General features: G+C 43.9%; 1 protein-coding gene across 1 annotated transcript in view; it reads right to left on the bottom strand.

Moving 5' to 3' along the window:
• Positions 1–21,644, bottom strand: part of LOC126427223 (uncharacterized) — a 125,924-nt gene that overhangs the window by 26,041 nt on the left and 78,239 nt on the right. Inside the window, exon 6 of the mRNA XM_050089462.1 lies at positions 15,521–15,729. Coding sequence (XP_049945419.1) covers positions 15,521–15,729 — 209 coding nt within the window. The remainder of the gene's footprint in view (positions 1–15,520; positions 15,730–21,644) is intronic.

Raw genomic sequence — 21,644 nt, 5'->3', positions numbered from 1 at the left:
TACTGTTCTCATGATTACACAATAACCATATAAATCTTTCTTTCTGTGTATAAACAAAACTAACAATAAATAAAGTAAAATGATGTGTGATGATACTGAATATAATTATACTTTCACAAATAGTGGTCCAGTCAACTATGGTAATCGAGACTGGATGGCTATGGATCTGTCGTCGCCTAACGTATCTTCTGCCTTTGAAGAATTTGATTTACGGTGCTAGGTCATGTCACTATAAAACACTGATCCAGGTATACTACTGATGTCTTTACAGCTATCCTTTTCAGGGCGATAAGCTGTGGACTATGTGGATGGTCTTCCGTGTACAGTGTCTAATGGCTGTTGTCAGGTGACTGACTTCACATTTTCAGGTATTTTTCTTTTTTATCAGTCTTCTGACTGATTTGTTGCGGCTCGCCTCGAATTCCTCTCCCGTTCTAACCTATCTCAGAGTAGCACTTGCAACCTACGTCCACAATTATTTGCTGGATGTATTCCAATCTCTGTCTTCCTCTACAGTTTTTGCCCTCTACTGCTACCTCTAGTACCATGGAAGTCATTCCGTCATGTCTTAAGAGATGTCCTATCATCCTGCCCTTTCTCCTTATCAGTCCTTATCTGCGTTTTGCAGATGTTCCTTTCCGCTCCGATTCTGTGCAGAATCTCCTCATACCTTACCTTATCAGTCCACCTAATTTTCAACATTAGTCTGTAGCACCACATCTCAAATGCTTCGATCCTCTTCTCTTCCAGTTTTCTCACAGTCCATGTTTCACTACCATACAGTGCTGTACTCCAGACGTACATTCTCAGAAATTTTTTCCTCGAATTAAGGTTGGTATTTGATATTAGTAGACTTCTCTTATCCAGGAATGCCCTTTTTGCCATTGCTAGTCTGCTTTTCATGTCCTCCTTGCTCTGTCCGTATTTGGTTATTTTACTGCCTAGACAGCAGAATTCCTTAACTTCATCTACTTGGTTACCATCAATCCTGATGTTAAGTTTCTCGCTATTCTCATTTCTACTACTTCTCATTACCTTCGTCTTTCTTCGATTTACTCTCAATCAATATTCTGTACTCATTAGACTGTTCATTCCGTTCTGGAGGTGATGTAATTCTTCTTCACTTTCACTCAAGGTTGCAGTGTCTTCAGCGAATCGTATCATTGATATCCTTTCACCTTGAATTTTAATTCCACTCCTGAAACTTTCTTTTATTTCCATCATTGCTTCCTTGATGTACACATTGAACAGTAGGGGCGAGAGGCTACATCCTTGTCTTACACTCTTTTAATACGAGCATGGAAAAAACTATTCCAGATATTGAGGGAAACTGGAGCTAAGTACAAGGACAGGAGAACGATATGGAACATATACAAAGAAGAGGTGGCAATAGTGAGATGTGGGGAACATCAACAACAAGCAAAAATTAAACAGGGTGTGAGACAGGGATGTGCACTCTCCCCTGTCCTCTTTAATATGTACATACAGAAAGCAATAGACGAGGTCAGAGAAAAGTTAGGACAAGCTAATGGAATCAGGATCCAGGGAAAAATAGTTGATATGCTGCGTTTTGCGGATGACATTGCTGTCCTAGCGGAAAATGAGGAAGAATTACAAGTAGTGTTGGAGGAAATGGAAAACACTCTTGCTACACGGTACAACATGAAAATTAATAAGTCAAAAACAAAAATCTTAGTTGCAAGCAAACAAAATAATCAAGCAATTACGAATATAAGGCTGAATGGAGAGAAGCTGAAAGAAATACAAGACTTGGTCTACTTAGGAAGCAGAATAACATCAGATGGTCGTAGTAGGAAAGATGTAATAAGTAGAATAAATCAGGCAAAGATTGCATTCTATAAAAGGAAAGGACTCCTCACATCTAACATGATAAGTCTGTCGTTAAGGAAGCGGTTAATAAAGACCTTTGTTGGGAGTGTGCTTCTCTACGGAAGCGAAACCTGTAGAGGACTAAAGAAGAAGGATTGAAGGATTCGAAATGTGGTGTCTGCGAAGGATGTTAAAAATTCCATGGACGGCCAGGATGACAAATGAAGAAGTCCTGCAGAGAGCGGAGGAAGTTCCAGTTCTTTGGAAGACGGTCAAGAAGAGGAGAGATATATGAATGGGACACATTCTGAGACATGAAAGTCTTCTCCACACTATAACGGAAGGCCTTGTGGAGGGCAAAAGGGCAAGAGGCAGACCTAGAAGAAAGTATATAAGCCAGATAATGCAGGACCTAGGATGCGGAAGTTTCACGGAATCGAAGAGGCTGGCCGACAATCGCACTGAATGGAGAGCTGCTGCAAATCAATCTTAGGATTGGCGACTTGAGAAGAAGAAGAATACGAGCATTTCGTTCTGGGTCGTCCACTATTATGGTTCCCTCCTGGCTGTTGTACTTATTGTATATGACCCTTTTCTCCCTACAGCCTACCCCCTACTTTTTTCAAAATTTCGAACATCTTGCACCATTTTGCATTGTCGAACGCTTTTTCCAGGTCGACAAATCCTATGAACGTGTCTTGATATTTCTTTACTCTTGCTTCCATTATTAACCGCGTCAGAATTGTCTCTCTCGTGCCTTTACCTTTCCTAACGCCAAACTGATCGTCAATTAGCGCACCCTCAATTTTCTTTTCCATTCTTCTGTACATTATTCTTGTAAGCAACTTGGATGCATGAGCTGATAAGCTGATTGTGCGATACTTCTCGGACTTGTCCGCTCTTGCCGCCTTCGGAAATGTGTGGCTCATGCTCTTCCGAAAGTCAGATGGTATGTCGCCAAACTCATAAACCTACACACCAACGTGAGTAGTCGTTTTGTTGCCACTTCACCCAATGATTATTAGAAATTCTGATGGAATGTTATCTGTACTTTCTGCTTTATTTGATCTTAAGTCCTCTAAAGGTCTTTTAAATTCTGATTCTAATACTGGATCCCCCATCTCTTCTAATTCGACTCCTGTTTCTTCTTCTATCACATCAGACAAATCTTTCTCCTCATAGACGCTTTCAGTGTATTCTTTCCTCCTATCAGCTCTCTTGTCTTCATTTAATAGTGGAATTCCCATTGCTCTCTTAATGTCATCATCCTCGCTTTTAATGTCACCGAAGGTTGTTTTGACTTTCATGTGAGCTGAGTCTGTTCTCCCGACAAACATTTCTTTTTCGATGTCTTCACATTTTCCCTGCAGCCTTTTCGTCTTAGCTTCCGCACACTTCCTATTTATTTCATTCCTCAGCAACTATTATTTCTGTATTCCTGAGGTTCCTGTAACATTTTTGCACATCCTCCTTTCATCGATCAATTGAAGTATTTCTTCTGTTACCCATGCTTTGTTCGCAGTTACCTTCTTTGTACCGATGTTTTCCTTCCCGACTTCTCTGATGGCCCTTTTTAGAGATGTCCATTCCTCTTCAACTGTACTGCCGACAGAGGTATTCCTTATTGCAGTACCTATAGCCTTAGAATCTTCAACCGTATCTCGTCATTCCTTAGGACTTCCATATCCCACTTTCCACATTGATTCTTCCTGACTAATATCTTAAACTGCAGCCTACTCTTCATCTTGATCTGACGCTATATCTGCTCTTGGGTACACCTTACAATCCAGTATCTGCTTGCGGAATCGCTGTCTGACCATGATGTAATCTAACTGAAATCTCCCCGTGTCACCCTGCCTTTTCCAAATATACCTCCTCCTCTTATGATTCTTGAACAGAGTATTCGCTATCACTAGCTGAAACTTGTTACAGAACTCAATTAATCTCTCTCCTCTCTCATTCCTTGTCCCAAGCCCTTATTCACCTGTAACCTTTTCTTCTACTCGTTCCCCTATAACTGCGTTCCAGTCCCCCATGACTATTAGGTTTTCATCCCCCTTTACGTACTGTATTACCCTTTCAATATCCTCGTAAACTTTTTCTATCTCTTCATCTTCAGCTTACGACGTCGGCATGTATACCTGAACTATCGTTGTCGGTGTTGGTCTGCTGTCGATTCTGATAAGAACAATCCTATCTCGGAACTGTTCATAGTAACACACCCTCTGCCCTACCTTCCTATTCATAACGAATCCTACACCTGTTGTACCATTTTCTGCTGCTGTTGATATTACCCGGTACTCATCTGACCAGAAATCCTTGTCTTCCTTCCACTTCACTTCAGTGACCCTTACTATATCTAGATTGAGCCTTTGCATTTCCCTTTTCAGATTTTCTAGTTTCCCTACCACGTTCAAGCTTCTGACATTCCACGCCCCGACTCGTAGAACGTTATCCTTTCGTTGATTATTCAATCTTGTTCTTATGGTAACCTCCCCCTTGGCAGTCCCCTCCCGGAGATCTGCATGGAGGACCATTCCGGAATCTTTTGCCAATGGAGAGATCATCATGACACTTTTCCAATTACAGGCCACATGTCCTGTGGATACACCTTATTGGTGTATACTGCCTTCTGCATACTCATGCCGTTAGTCATTGCTGATTCTTCCACCTTTAGGGCCAGTTTCCCACCCCAAGGACAACAGAGTGCCGTGAACCTCTGTCCGCTCCTCCGCAGTCTTTGACAAGGCCGTTGGCAGAATGAGGGTGACTTCTTTTGCCGGAAGTGTTCGGCAGCCAAATCAAAGTTTAATCAGCGGAGGGTTTCGAACCCGGGATCGAAGACGTTTTGATTATGAATGAAAGACTCTACCCCTAGACCAGGGATATCAATAGACAACCTGACATGTAGGTTGGGAGGAGGCTGTGCTCTAGCAGCTGACTGACATACAAGGGCGAATTGTCAGCATATACTCAGGTGTAGTGTTTTCCCGCAGCGGGGCGTTGAAACCGGACGACAGTTCTTGTAGTCGCTTGTTTATGCTGTTGAAACCGGATCACGTGGGATTTCTGACGGCGATCGAAGGCGGCTCGTCATACTGTCATGACCGGCTGCCAGGTTATCGGTAGTCTGTAGCCATCCTGTCTGGCCGTGTGGAGGATTGCTTCATTATATTCTCCATCACAGAAAAATTAGAGAGTAAATAGACAATCGGAGCCAGAATCCTTAAATGCTGAAGGACAGTATTCCTGAATCTGATCTATGATAAGATCATCGCGTGAGAACATAGTAATTTTTCCCAAATAGCGAGAGCTATTAGAATCCGATGAAAATATGAACGGCCTCTAATTCTCACAGAGGCAGCTTGATGCGGAAAATGTCATTTCTTACAATACACTATGAGATCAAAAGTATACGGACACCTGGCAGGAAATGACCTAGTAAATAGTGTCGGAAGTTCCATGCGGCTTTTCGCGGATGATGCTGTAGTACACAGAGAAGTTGCAGCATTAGAAAATTGTAGCGAAATGCAGGAAGATCTGCAGCGGATAGACACTTGATGCAGGGAGTGGCAACTGACCTTTTACATAGACAAATGTAATGTATTGCGAGTACATAGGAAGAAGGATCCTTTATTGTAGCTACACTGGTAGCCGTTACTTCTGTAAAATACCTGGGAGTATGCGTGCGGAACGATTTGAAGTGGAATGATCATATAAAATTAATTGTTGGTAAGGCGGGTACCAAGTTGAGACTCATTGGGAGAGTCCTTAGAAAATGTCGTCCATCAACAAAGGAGGTGGCTTACAAAACACTCGTTCGACCTATACTTGAGTATTGCTCATCAGTGTGGGATCCGTACCAGATCGGGTTGACGGAGGAGATAGAGAAGATCCAAAGTAGAGCGGCGTGTTTCGTCACAGGGTTATTTGGTAAGCGTGATAGCGTTCCGGAGATGTTTAGCAAACTCAAGTGGCAGACTCTGTAAGAGAGGCGCGGTGTAGCTCGCTGACCAGGTTTCGAGAGGGTGCGTTTCTGGATGTGGTATCGAATATATTGCTTCCCCCTACTTATACCTCCCGAGGAGAGATTCGAGCGCGCACGGAGGCTTTCCGGCAGTCGTTCTTCCCGCGCACCATACGCGACTGGAACAGGAAAGGGAGGTAATGACAGTGGCACGTAAAGTGCCCTCCGCCACACACCGTTGGGTGGTTTGTGGAGTATAAATGTAGATGTAGATTTAGAAATGACTTACAAGTTCGTGGCGCCCACCATCGGTAATGCTGGAATTCAATATGGTGTTGGCCCATGACAGCTTCCACTATCGCAGGCATATGTTCAATCAGATCCTCGAAGGTTTCTTGGGGAACGGCGTGCCGCACTGAGGAAGGGTATCGATGTCAGTCGGTGAGACCTGGCACGAAGTCGGTGTTCCAAAACATCCCAAAGGTATTCTATAGGATTTAGGTCAGGAGTCTCTGCAGGCCAGTCGATTACAGGGATGTTATTGTCGTGTAACCACAGGCTGTGCATTATGAACAGGTGCTCGATCGTGCAGAAATATGCAGTCGCCATCCCTGAATTGATCTTGAACAGTGGGAAGCAAGAATGCGCTTAAAACATCAATGTAGCTCTGTGCTGTTATCGTGCCACGCAAAACAAGGGGTGTAACCTCCCTCCATGAAAAACACGGCCACACCATAATACCACCGCCTCCGAATTTTACTGTTGGCACTATACACGCTGGAAGATGACGTTCACCGGGTATTTGCCATACCCGCACCCTGCCATCGGATCGCCACATGGAGTACCGTGATTCGTCATTCCACACAACTTTGTTCCACTGTCAAATCAGCCAGTGTTTACGCTCCTTACACCAACCGAGGCATCGTTTGGCATTTACCGGTGTGATGTGTGGCTTATGAATAGTCGCTCGGCTATGATATCCACGTTTTCTGACCTCCCACCTAAGTGCCACAGCACTTGCAGTGTACCCTGAAGCAGTTTGGAATTCCTGTGTGATGGTCTGGATAGATGTCTGCCTGTTGCACATTACGACCCTCGTCAACCCTCGGCAGTCTCCGCCAGTGAACAAACGAGGTCGGCCTGTACGCTTTTGTGCTGTACGTCTCCCTTCACATTTCCACTTGACAATCACACCGGAAACAGTGGACCTAGGGATATTTAGGAGTGTGGCAATCTCGCGTACAGACGTATGACACAAGTGACACCCAATCACTAGACCACGTTCGAAGTCCGTGAGTTTCGCAGTGCGCCCTATTCTGCTCTCTCTCTATGTCTAGTGACTACTCAGGTCGCAGATACGGAGTTCAAAATGGTTCAAATGGTTCTGAGCACTATGGGACTATACATCTGAGGTCATCAGTCCCCTAGAACTTAGAACTACTTGAACCTAACTAACCTAAGGACATCACACACATCAATGCCCCAGGCAGGATTCGAACCAGTGACCGTAGCAATCGCGCGGTTCCAGACTGAAGAGCCTGGAACCGCTCGGCCACCGTGGCCGGCAACAGATATGGAGTACCTTGCGGTAGGTGGCAGCACAACGCACCTCATAAGGTACGTTTTAGGGGGTGTCCGGATACTTTTTATCACACAGTGTACCTGCGGCTTAGGCTTGATGGAAAATCTCTGAGGAATGAAGGCATTATCAGCTTTCTGAGCTTTGCTGCTGCGATTATCACCAGTCGAAATGAGACCTAATTACTGGGGACCGGTCACCCGGACATGTCGAAGAGTTTCCGCGTTTGGCTCAGGGACTTGCCGCCTACAGCCTCGTTACAGTTTTGCTGAACAGTGATACGGAAAGATGCACTCAGCGAAGCGACATGGCGAGGGCACTTGTTTCGGACAGGAGCGCTGTAGCAACCTGGTGGGTGCCGCACGACACCTTCAGCATCACCACGTGTAAAGAAGAGATTCCCAGCCATTCCCCCTTCCCTCCCCGTTTGTTGTCTAGTCCGAACTGTCATGAATGCAATGATCTCTTAAATCTCTCTCGTTTATCACGATAGCTTTCCCCTAACAATATATTCAGGGCTGAGCTTAAGATTAGCTTCTAGATAAACTGCATGCTGTCCAGAAGTCTGTAAAATCTTGTCTGTACTCACTAGTATTTTAAGCAGTTCAACACAGTTACTTCAGCTCATAGATTTTTCTACAGCGTCAATTGCTGTTTCAGTCACAATTCCAAACGCACGCTGCAGACAGCAGCAGAGACTAGCAACAGATGGCGTAATAGTCTCTTATTCCCAAACACGCCTATTTGTCTAGTAAGTTGCTAAAAATGCGTGTTACCCTCTACGTGCCAGTATCATGCTTAGCTTGTGTGCAAAAAAGTTATTGGCGACATCCTACCTTTTGTAAGGGATGTTCTTGTCAATGTTAAAGTTTCTGGTTCTAATCCACGCATGTTCTAATGATAACTTATTTCTTTTTTCTGTCATAACCCCTGTCGACCTCCTCGGTTTCTTGATTAACCAGTTTACAAACCCACTAAAAATTTGCAAGTAAGAACGAGTTCGACTGCCTGAAGCAGCCAAGAGTGAGACAGGGAGGCATAATTAATTTTGTCGCAGACAGATCACAACATGGACGCCCTCCCCTCCTCTCATTTAAATGGAGCCTCTTTCTACCATGCAACAGGCTATCAAACACTTCCAAAGAGAGAAATGAACGATTAGAACTCCATTTAGATCTGGTGCACAGTAGACACATTGAAAGATTGGGCAAGGGATCCCTGACATTTCCGAAGATGTCACAAACGTCCAATCAACATTTACAGTGCATACATATAACAGTTATCTTTATGCACTGTAAATGTTCATAGCACATTTTTGACCTCTTCAGAAATGCAGTTTTCGACTATGTTATAACGGTTTGGAAATGGGTCTCGGCCTGAAATTAGTCATCGAATGAATGAAAAGTAAAAATTTGCAACTTGGACCGTTTTTCCGTTCTACTGATTCATGTGATTGTTCACCAATACTTATAAAAAATTTTGGAGCAAATAATTTTTTTTATGTGATAGAAAATTTAATCTCTTTATGAAATGATTTTATTAAGTTCTAATTTGTGTCATGAGAAATTACCCTTGCTTTCCCCATAATTTTTTCTTCGTTTTCCTCCAATAAGTATATGTAATATCTGTAGAGATAAGTAAAAATAAGACCACCTTTTTTTTATTACTTTTTCTTCAATAAAAGCATATATTTCTCCGAAAGCCATTTGACCATGCTAAGGAAGATCATGGCAACGATGTTTAGTTGTTGTTTTACTTGAAGATGCTTTATAGGAAAAGTTCAGTTGATAGGTATTATGATAGTATACTTTCAAATCTGGGTAATTTGTTACTTTATTAATTAACACCCTAATGTTTTCATTCTCTTGATCAACTGTAGAAGGAAAATCTTGTTTGGTGGATCAAAATAACGGTAGACTTTTGACCGATGTGTTTTAATACATTGTCCACAAAACATACAAGAAGCATTGTTTGCAGCAATATTTACATAGGCTTCAGCAGGGCCGGCCGCGGTGGTCTCGCGGTTCTAGGCGCGCAGTCTGGAACCGTGCGACTGCTACGGTCGCAGGTTCGAATCCTGCCTCGGGCATGGATGTGTGTGATGTCCTTAGGTTAGTTAGGTTTAAGTAATTCTAAGTTCTAGGGGACTGATAACCACAGCAGTTGAGTCCCATAGTGCTCAGAGCCGAGCCTTCAGCAGAGATATGAATGTCAGAGTGGGAAGCAATATTGTCTTAAAGATTTATTCAGACTAGTTTGTCTACCTCAGACGTTTTCGTTTGCTCAGCTATTGTACTGAAGAGGGATAAGAGAAGTTACTGGAATTCGAAGCTGTGAAACAGATGACTGTGCTTCAGTACACTGTATATGCAACCCAGTCCTTGATGAACAAGTTGCTGTTGGATTCTCTGTATTATTTGAGATTTGTCCTTTGGAGAAGCCTTTTCTGTATTTGGCGATTTTGGCAACCGATTTTTTCATTAATCTTCCTGACCTATAACACTATCTATGACACCCCATTTCGAACAGATCAATCGGTAAAACAACATACTTAAATTTTAGGTCCCATTTTTTAACACTGTTTGACACTTTTGCAACGTCTCTTCCGTAAATAATATTAAGTGCACATCTTCAGAATCAATACTGGAAACACAGTTCAATAGCCCTGCCACGATATTTTTTTAAAACACAGCAAATATTTGTATTTCACGCACACGCGTTGTAACCATAATAAGAGTTGCGCTGAACCCAGTCAGTACCACTGAATACCACATACTGGAGCCGACCGAAGGAGGGGGATATCGACGCGCATCGATACCTCGCTCATACTTAAGCGTGCGAATAATGATGTCGCGCTGAAGCTCGTGGCGACATTTTAAATAAATGTGTCTGAGGGACGTTTGGCCTCTACGATTTGTCTGGATGTTTAAAAATAGTACTGAAATAGTTCCTTAAGTATAATGTACAAAAATAAACATTCAGACTGCAAGTAAACTTAAGTTATATTTTTGCGAAATTGAAAGCGTCCTAGAGGTAATTACTGCCGACTGCAACTGTCTGGCAGTATTGATTATTTACTTTTAATGGTATTGTGTAGCATGTTCATAAAAGTCAGCACTTAGCCCAATATTTTTAAGTGCCTCTCGTTCCTGGTACCTGTAAACAGACCGACTGCCCAAGGTAGCACGTATATTGTTGTTGTTGTGGTCTTCAGTCCACAGACTGGTTTGATGCAGCTCTCCATGCAACTCTATCCTGTGCAAGCTTCTTCATCTCCGGGTAACTAACGCAACCTACATTCTTCTGAATCTGCTTACTGTATTCATCCCTTGATCTCCCCCTACGATTTTTACCTCCCCGAGCTTCCGTGGTTTCCTCTTGATGCCTCAGAACGTGTCTTACCAACCGATCCCTTCTTCTAGTCAAGTTGTGCCACAAATTCCTCTTCTCCCCAATTCTATTCAGTACCTCCTCATTAGTACTCATTCAATCTTCAGCATTTTTCTGTAGCACCACATTTCAAAAGCTATTCTCTTTTGGTCTAAACTATCTATCGTCCATGTTTCAATTCCATACATGGCTAACTTTCAGGAAAGACTTTCTGACACTTAAATCTATACTCGATGTTAACAAATTTCTCTTGTTCCGAAACGCTTTCCTTGCCATTGCCAGTCTACATTTTATGTCCTCTCTACGTTGACCATCCTCAGTTACTTTTCTGCCCAAATAGCAAAACTGATCTACTACTTTGTGTCTCATTTCCTAATCTAATTCCCTGAGCTTGACCTGATTTAATTCGACTGTATCATGCCTTCAGAATACATACAAATAGTACTCTGAACTACAAATTTCTTAACTCGGAGTGTAAATAACGTCTGACGGCCCTGGGATTCTGTTCTAAAGAAATCGCAGGGGAAAGTCTCTGAAATCCTTTGACAAAATTTGTAACGTTGTTCCGAGACATTTTCTGCGTATTTTGATTGAATGTGGCTTCTCATGGTCACTGTTCGACTGTATTAAGTTGAAAGTTGCCAACAAGTGTTTACTTTCGTTGTCTCGGCAGGACGTACGTAAATTCCAGTATGTGAGTTTCGTAGGGGTTGCAGATTTTCTTGTTCGCTGACATGATCGATTTAGGCAAAACAATACAAAACGGAATGCGTGGATAGGTCACACAGCACACCGCAACCTGTTCCTTGTGAAATAGTAGACGGAACAGTAGAACGAAGGAAAGAAGAAGAGCATTTGGGACGGAACGGCGATTAGAATAGATAATAGAGATAACATCAACCACTTTACCTGCTCAGTGAAAAGTAGAGAAAGTGTCTTTGGCAATTTTTTTTAACTTTCGCTTATGAATGTGATCCGCTTTTCTAACAGCACTTAATGTTTAAGTGATTGACCAGGATAGTGGCGACACACAGATGCAGACCCAGGCCGTCGCATCCTATCAAGTGTCTTATTGGACCACACCATCACTTAATGACAAGTTAGAGACCCCGCTGGGCCAGGGGTATCAGTGAGAACCATTCGCAACCGTCTCCACGAAGCAGGGCTACTGTTCCGTATACTGTTAGGGCATCTTCTGCTTGCACCCCAACATCGTTCACCCCGCCTCCACTGGTGACGTGATAGGCGTTTATGAAAGGACGAATAGAAACGTGTCGTCTTCTGTGATGAGAGTAGCTTCTGCCTTGGAGCCAATGATGGCCGTACACGTTTGTGGCGTCGTGCAGGTGAGCACCAAAATCAGGAGTGTGTACGACAGAGGCACAAAGGGCCTACACCTGGCTTCATGGTGTGGGGAGCAATAGCCTACACTGGCCAAACTCCTCTGGTGATCACCGAGAGAACATTGTACACTGCATGGTACATTCAAACCATCATCCAACCCATCACACTACTGTTCATAGACCGTCAAGGTAATGTCCTTTTCCAACAGAACAATGCAAATACACATGTATCCTATGCCCTCCAATATGTTCTTGAAGATGTACATCAACTATCCTGGAAATAAAAGGCACCGGATCCGTCCCCCACAGAGCATGTTTGGGACTGGATGAAACGTCATCTTACACGATCTGCATGAGTGACATGAACTCTGGCTCAGTTGAGGGACCAGGCAGAAATTGCATGGCAGGCCATTCTGGAACACTACATTCAGCGCTTCTATGATCGTCTCTGTGGTGGAATTGCAGCCTGCATTTCTGCAAAAATGGGAAACTTGTGGTAAGTTCCTAAGGGACCACACTGCTGAGGTCATCAGTCCCTATGTTTACACACTACTTAATCGAACTTAAAGTAACTTACACTAAGGACAACATACACACCCATGCCCAAGGGAGGACTCAAACCCGCGACGGGGAGAGCCACGCATACTGTGGCAAGACGCCTCAGACCGTGTGGCTTCCCTGAGTGGCTATTGCTGCAAAAAGGAGGACATACACGGTGCAAGCACTGACATTGTGCACGCACTGTTGACTCTACTCATGTGCGTATGGCTCTGTCTCAATGACCGTGTGTTGTATTCGTCCTCAACAATGTGAAAATAAGATTTGCCCCTGCTGGGGCGATGAATTCATCGTGTTCGTTTTTCATTTTCCAGGAGTGTAATATATATTGGGTTTAGTCTTCACAGACCAAATGAGTGGCCCATTCTACAGTTCAGATCTGATCACCATAATCGAAGCAGTTGGAGGGCGGCACACTGCTGGAATGTGGCAGTGACAAAGTCCACGCAGTCAGACGCGTGGCAGAGTGTGGCCCAACACCCCCCCCCCCCCCCCCAGCCCCACTGCCGCCTCCGCCTGGGCGGCCCACCCCCCACCAGTCGGCCACACCCACTGTGCGCCCGTCACGGCAAGCTCCGCGCGCGCCCACCGTAGCGTACAGTCCGGCGTCTCGCGCCTGACCATCTCGCTTGCGTGCAGCGCACTAACGGAGACTTGTTCTAACGACTCTGCCACGATTACACGTTCATACTAAATTTTCTCAGTCTCGTCACAGTGCAGGCTATCACCGCTTGTCACAATAATACTAACAGTTTATTATGTCCAGTTAACTATTCACTTACAAATAGAAATATTATTCATTAAAGGAAATTAATAAATGTGAGGAATGTCACGCATAGATCATACACTGAAGAGCCGAAGAAAGTGGTGTAGGCATGAGTATTCTAATACAGAGATATGTAAACAGGCAGAAAACGGCGCTGCGGTGGGCAGCGCCTATATAACACAACAAGTGTCTGGCCCAGTTGTTAGATTCGTTACTACAATGGCCAGTTATTAACATATAAGTGAGTTCGAACGTGGTGTTACAGTCGGCGCATGAGCGACAGGACACAGCATCTCCAAGATAGAGATGAAGTGGGGATTTTCCCGTATGACCATTTTACGAGTGTACTGTGAATATCAGGAATCGGCAAAACATCAAATCTCCGACATCGCTGCGGCCGGAAAAAAATCCTGCAAGAATGGGACCAACGACGACTGAAGAGAATCGTTCGACGTGACAGAAGTGCAACCGAAATTGCTACGGATTTCAATGCTGGACCATCTGCAAGTGTCAGCGTGCGAAACATTCAATGAAACATCATCAACATCGGTTTTGGGAGCCGAAGGCCCATTCATGTACCCATGATGACTGCTCGACACAAAGATTTATGCCTCACCTGTGTACGTCAACACTGACATTGGACTGTTGATGGCTGGGAACATCTTGCCTTGTCGGACGACTCTAGTCTCAAATTTTATCGACCAGATGGACGTGTACGGGTGTGCAGACATCACAACATCATGTATCCATGGACACTGCATGTCAGGAGGGGACCTTTCGAGCTGGAGAGGGGCTCTGTAATGGTGTGGGGCGTGTGCAATTGGAGTGATATGGGCCCCATGATATGTCTAGATACGACTCTGACAGGTGACTCGTATGTAAGCACCCTGTCTCTCCACCTGCATTCATTCGTGTCCATTGTGAATTTCGACGGACTTGGGCCATTCTAGGACAATACAACGCCCCACATGTCCAGAATTGCTACAGAGTGGCTCCAGGAACACTCTTCTGAGTTTAAACACCTCTGCTGGCCATCAAACGCCCCAGATATGAACATTTTTGATCATACGTGGGCTGCCTTGCAACATGCTATTCAGAAATGATCTCCAAAGGCTTGTACTCATGGATTTATGGATTCATGGTGTCAGTTCCCTCCAGCACTTCATGAGACACTAGTTGAGTCCATGCCACATCAACTTGCTAAACTTCTGTTTGCTCGTGGGGGCCATACATGATATTAGGCAGGTGTACCAGTTTCTTTGGTTCTTCACTCTATATGGAAGGTATAGGACACTACACTAATTACAATGTTAACAAAAAAATTATTTCTGCTGCAGCTCTAATGTTACAGAAATCAATCGTCGTTTTTAAAATGAGCCCTATATAGCGTGTGAAAAGCTACATGTACAAAAATTTTGAGTGTTTAGAGGAGATAAAAAAACTTATTTTTATGTGACACAAATACCACAGATGTACCGTTTCTCCCCGTAGCGGACCATGAAGGTTTTGACGCTAGTGATGTTTCGAGACGCTGTTCAAACTGCCCTCCGATGGATACTGCCTTACAGGTTTCGCTGACCTCCTTGTGAGGGAGACAAGCTGTTCGGTCTACCGACAGCGCCACACACTCCAGGTGAGATGGTTCACCGTTAGTCTGAGGCAGCAGCCGTTATCCCTGAAACACCCTCTTGTTTTGAGAGTGTTAGACAATCTTTAGCACCCAGCGTCCGGTTGAGCGTTAATGTAAGCCGAAGACATTTTCAGCAACATCTCTAAAACAACATTCATCACTTGGAAGTTTCAACGTCATCTCTGAACATCACTAGCGTCGAAACCTTCGCTGACCTCTAGAAGCGAAACGGTGCACCTGTGACATCACTATCAAATAAAAAATATTCCTTTTTTTTCTCTTCTAAAATATGTTGCATTAATAGGTATTTTTGCATCCTGTATAATAAAGGAAGCAATAATACATCGAAATCAAGTAGTTGGATTGTAACAGATGCAGATGGAGTGTTGCCAACCGACACAGTGGTCAGCTGTCAGTGCCTAACTATGAAGTAGATGAGTCCCAGTGTTGAACTTACCCACAGGCCTGGGAGCATCTACGGAGCGTTGCATGAAGCTCCATCCTGTTCCAAACCACTCGGTATAATAGAAGGCATACAGTGCATCGGCGAGGCCGAACATTTGTGACGCCTCCGGCTGCCGCTCCTCGCATGGAGCACTGAAGTCCTCTCGAAAGAAAAGGAAGTTTGGCTGATATTCGAGCAGTTTTTCATTCAACAGCGGCCGCCTGTAACACAGAAGCTTTGTAGTTAAAAGTTAAAAACCATCCACGCATGGCGTATGAGAAAAATTTTAAAGTAACTAAAATGGTTTTCCTCTCAGCAATGTATTACAAACTTCCTGGAAGATCAAAAGTGTATGCCGGGCTGGGACTCGGATCCGGAACCTTTGCATTTTTTAAAGGAAGAAGAGGGACACAGCAAACAGTCACAACCCCATTGGGTTTCCACTATTCTTGCTCATCCAGGTTTCAGCTACAAATAGCCATTTCCAGTGCATTTGAATGAGATACTGATTTTTAACTATTTCCTGCAGAACACTCACTCTGTTCTGTGGTGATATATCGATTGAAATGGTTTCAGATGTAAATTAGAGACATTAAACAGCAGAACTGCAACAACTGATCCAGAATACATTTTATCTTTCAATTAGAATTTCACATGCATTTCAAGAAACTCAACATTTGGTATTCATGTGAATGATAGGAATGATTTGTCCAAATTTATTATAAATGAAGGTAACTTTGTCGAGATTTGTGTTAACTGCACTTTATGCACAATGTCATTAAGGTATGATATACTAGACACATTGAGTTAGCCATGCACGTATCAAGATCTCCCCCTGCCCTGACACCCTACTGCATCTTTACCTCTGCCTGTATCTCATCTCCTATCTTCCAACCATCACAAAAGCTCTCCAGCATGCCTTGTCGGAATAACGCTCCTACATGAACTGTAGAGTAATGGCATGGAGAACTGCTTTGTGAATGAATTTTCTCTCTGTAGCAGAGTGTGCAGCCATTTCTAATATCTGGAGTCGAGTTCCCATCAGGCACACTGTTCACAATCTGCCAGGCGGTTCCGTATCTGGATTAACTCATGTGATAGCTACTATAGCTCTGCTTATCAAGACTAGTAGGGCAGCTGAAAGCAGAATTCTCAGAGAAAGACGATGTCTATCGAGAAACATGTATGTACCGTCAAGCTGCTCAACTTATTCAATCCCTTGCAGCTAATCCAGCGGTTGAGGGCAGCATGTTATGATGACTTAAGGTATTTCAAGTCCGTTTTAGCAACTACTAAAAATATGTGTTTATTCCACAGCACGCCTTTCGTTTCACTCATTTAAACCATTATAAGTGGTTGCATTTCCATAAGGTTTCTGCTTACTTCCGGAAGTGTGGACTGCGAGCACATTTGTCACGTATTCCAGCATTTCACACTGGAATTTTTGGCCTATTTTCACCTTGACGTGCAAGGATACACGTTTACTGACATAAAATATAATGAAATAACACACCACTGTTCCACACAAATGTTTCTTTATCTGATTTTGAACCATTCGCTGGAACGCCTCTTGTTTGACAGTGCAGGTTATCATATGGCAAATTTTGGCCGTAAGATGTGGTCGTTCTGTAAATCGATTCTATGCATATGTGTCAGGTACATCACATGCTGAGAATGGAAGGCTGAAAATCGATCTTGGTGTAGTAAAATGAAGAGCATTTAATTGCAATGTGAGAAAATTTTTTTCCTAGTGAATCTACGACTACATTCCCCATAGGCCTATCAACGATGGAAACTTTGCATACTGCCACATGAAATGCAGAACATGTCGTACTCCTTGTTGAGTTGTCTCTGGATATCACTGTTACTTGAGTCCACCATTCTCAATTAAGGAATGAAGATGCGAACTCCGTTTCTTCTGGGTCCCAAGGGTACCCATATTGAGGGCAAAGGGCGGGTAGCGAAAGGCTCTCAGGAAGAGGAAAAAGTATTGTGTAGTGAGGTGTGTTTCTTTGAAGAAAATGTATTTTACTATCCAGTATTGCGTAGGTTTTTAACTGGGTCGGAACTAGAAAACTTTTATGGCTAATTATAAGTCGCCATTCGTCTTTCAGAATACCTGTATTAAAAATACTTCATCCCCCTCCCAGTTCGCCCCACCTGACAAACTACCCCTTGGACGCTCTTGCTGGGTCCCCAGTTATACCGGAAAGCAATCCTTTCCAAGACGTGTGATGTCATCGAACTAAGGCTCACAAATCATTTCTATGTAATGTATTGCAGTTCTGCTTGGACATATGGGACAGCATCAACTCACTTACAAGCTGGGTACTCATAACCCATGCCTTGGTGATATTCATCTTTCGCTCGCCACAGATGGAGAAACTAGGTGTATAATGACAATGATCTGAATAATCATTATAAGGAGGTTTGGTGGGGGGGGGGGGGGGGGGGGGAGTGAATTTCGGGAAGGAGATACCTGTAACATAATGTAATAGGTTCTTTCCGTAAAGTAACCAAACAGTGCATGTAACTATAGGAAGGAGGTGAGCATTAATTTGCACTAAAACAAAATGCAAGGAAAACCCTCAAAACTCACAATTTGCCAGTTTGCCAGTCAACTACATACCAGTAACGATGCAATATTAACTACTGCAATGCATGTGTATTGGCACACAAGGTGGTAAGCCAACAGAGGATACAATAACGACTCGCCTCAGGGAATTGCAGTGTCCAGAGGATGTTTACGAATGCGTAGCACACTATTTACATGGAAGACTATCGTCGTCAGTGAGTGTACAAGGCTGTCCGCAGGGGTCTGTGAGTGGTCCATAGTTTTGGCTTCTAGCACTGGAGACATTGCTACAGAGGTCATGCAACTGCAGTAATTAAGTACACTGGTGGAACTTAGAGGTGACCAACTGTAACGTGCACTACAGAAGATACGCGAAATGATGGTCTGTGTTGAAGAAGATGGACACTATAAAAGCTCCACCACTGCCATTGCAGCTCTGTGCCTCTTGAGTCATCTCCGATTTTCGACTTTATACTGACATCTAACCGACAGTAAACACACTAACTTATGTGACTTCCTCAGCTCTTGCACCTGCACTCTCCTAACGTTTCTTCGCCAATAATCTGCCACCCTTCATCATCTTCACTATTGTTTTACAACACACGAGCTTACATTTTGCAGCTTCTTTACCGCTGCTACCGTCAAATACTCTAGCGCTTTCACTGCCACCTACACAATCGTCGACTCCACAGCCAGCAACGTCGCTAGCTCCGTCACCAGTACCATCATCAGTCCCAGAGCCGTGACTGGCCCAATCTCCAGCAAAACTGCCAGTGCCTGGAGTTCGAATCTTAACCTCCACCACTGTTCTGACATTACCACCGTCATAAAATTGACGTCCTTATCTACACCTAACTAGCACCACCTATTACCCTACAAATCTCTTGTATACAGCCATAAGACCACACCAACAAAGTAGAGCAGATGAGCCCTCACCATCCATTCCAAACAACACCAAATCACAAAAGACTTCACAAAATTCATGGACATGACAATAATAATTCCGCTCAACTATCCTCTTCCAGTACACCCATCTCCACGTTTCAGTTCAACTTCCTACACATTCCTACCTTCATGCTCATTGTCCACCAGAATCTCCATGCTTTCACCCCACTACACTATCTGGATGTCCACATAACCTGCAGTAAACCAATAACCCACACTCAATATCGTATCCATGACCAGTGTGGAGTAGTGAACCAAAAATCCCCACAGAATAACCTGTTGTGAAGTAGCTACAGGGTTCCATAAAATCGTCCCCAATTGGCTACGAATCATGTTCAATCACTCTGCTGAACACTTTAGCCTCACCATGTATTTTACCACACTAACAGTCTCTGGTCCTACTGCATGTACCTATCTGAGTCGTTCTATGCCATGTAATTTCTTTGTTCACTCTGACCAATCGTTCTCCACTTATACTTTTGTAGGTACCACCCTAACAGTCACCAGTCCCACTGTGTGTATTTGACTGAGTCTTTCTATACCATGTAATTTGTTTGCTCACACTGGCCAATCCTTCTCCATCTACACTATTTTAGCTGACCTGTGTTTCCACATCAATTTCCATGATGACCTTCATTGTGGGTATCAGTTGATCATGGTCCTTTCAGAAGACCTAGTCCATTTCCTCGACATGCCCATCTCCAAAGTGACTCCTCTGCCAATCTTCTCAGACGCATAACTGCACAGGTCTTTCATCAAATTCGAAGCAATCATCACTCAGTCCAATTGTCCATCCTAATCCAAATTTTTCACCTTCATAGGAATCCCACATAGCCACCTAACAGCGCCGCATGATCTGGGATGCAGACTGGGAGCCTACTCAAACCCACATTGGAAGGGATTTTTTCATCCTGCACACTACCAACATATCTCCAACACGCCTTGCATGGACCCATATATCCACCGCTCGAGGGAGAATTCCATTGCCCTCTCGCTTGCTACTTCGCATATTTAAGCTCTATGTTATCAACAGATTCAAACACATCAGTCATAGCAAAAAATTTAAAAACTATGGCTATACCCTCACTTCCTTCTGCTAACATCATCCCGTTTTAGTTTAATAATCATCGCAGCTAACACTTTCCTATTGTCTTTTAAGATTAGCATGACCTGTTGCCTGTTTTCCCCGCCGAATTCATGCCAGTCTCTGGGCTAGAGGTGCTGCTACACCGTATTAGCGTTATTTCTCCTGGAGGTGACTATCAGTTTGAGTCGTCTGTGGCGAGAACATGCTCAATTTTCGTGTCAGGTACCACAGGTTTCCCAATCATCATTGTTTCCAGAAATTATGAAAATTTTGGAAGTATGTACAGGTATTGGTACTTTCTCTAATGAAAGCTCTAACACTGTTCGTTGTGTTGGTTTGCGATGCGTAATATGGGGCATATTTGAAGACAAAACACGAACCAAGAAAACGAAGGCCAAATGAAATCACATTTTTTACTTCATCCGTAACTAAATGACCCCAGTAGTTTCTACAACAGTAGGGAATACGTCGTTGGGAAAAAAAAGTAGTATATATCGATGAGCCACTACATTATGACCACCTGCTTAATTGCTTGTTGGGCCACCTTTGTGATGCAATACATCGCCGATTCTGTGTATCATCGATTCGTTGGTAGATTTGTGGAGCTAAAATAACGGACTGCTGACTTATGTCCGCAGTGATAGCGAACCAGATGGGAACTATTAGATTTACATCAGGCGCCTTTGGTGGCCAAGGCATTAACGTAATTTCGCTAGATGCCCCTCGATCCACATTAGCACGGTTTGGGCTTCAAGACACAGACAGTTGTACTACTGGAAGACGATATCGTCATCAGGGAAGACCACAAGCATGAAGGGGTGCAGGTGGTCTCCAACTGACATGGTGCTTTCGATTACTACCACAGGTCCCATGCAGCAGAATGTCTGCCGTGGCATAATACTGCGGCCACTGCTTCCGTGGCGTGGTGCATGCTTCGAGTAGCCTCTCGCCTGGATGACAGCATTTGTGGAGAAGGCCATCGACCTGCTGGGGCAAAGACATGATTCATCCATCGAGCCGACACGTTTCCAGTGGTACACAGTCAAATCTCGATGTTCCCAAGCCCACTACAATCGTCATTGATGATGTCGTTGGGCCAACATGTGGACACGCAGGGGTTGTCTGCTGCAGAGCCCCTTGTTCAGTAATGTGCGCTGAATGGTGTTCTCTGAAGCACTGCCATTGTGCCCTTCCGCCAGAGTTGCCACAGATCGCCATCCATCCTACTTTACAGAGCAGACAAACCTCCAGACCCCACGTTCTGTGAAGAGTCGTAGACGTCCAACCACTTAGCGCCTACTGGTAGTTTCACTGCCCTTGTACCACTTTCCGTAGATTTTCACAACAGTAACACGTGAAAATTCGACCAGCTCACCGCTTTTGAGACACTCTTTCACAGGCTTAATAATAATATACCTTTCAGCAAAGTCGCTTATCTCAGTGGATTTCTCCATTAATAGCATCTATCGCTGCGGTAATCCCCCGTCCATCTTTATTTGGATTACATGCTTTTCTTACTTCGTTAAGTC

The sequence above is a fragment of the Schistocerca serialis genome, chromosome 11 (genome assembly GCF_023864345.2).
Source record: "Schistocerca serialis cubense isolate TAMUIC-IGC-003099 chromosome 11, iqSchSeri2.2, whole genome shotgun sequence".
In the NCBI taxonomy this organism is placed as follows: domain Eukaryota; kingdom Metazoa; phylum Arthropoda; class Insecta; order Orthoptera; family Acrididae; genus Schistocerca; species Schistocerca serialis.
Note: the sequence above shows the minus strand (reverse complement) of the source record. Positions and strands in the feature narration are given on the sequence as shown.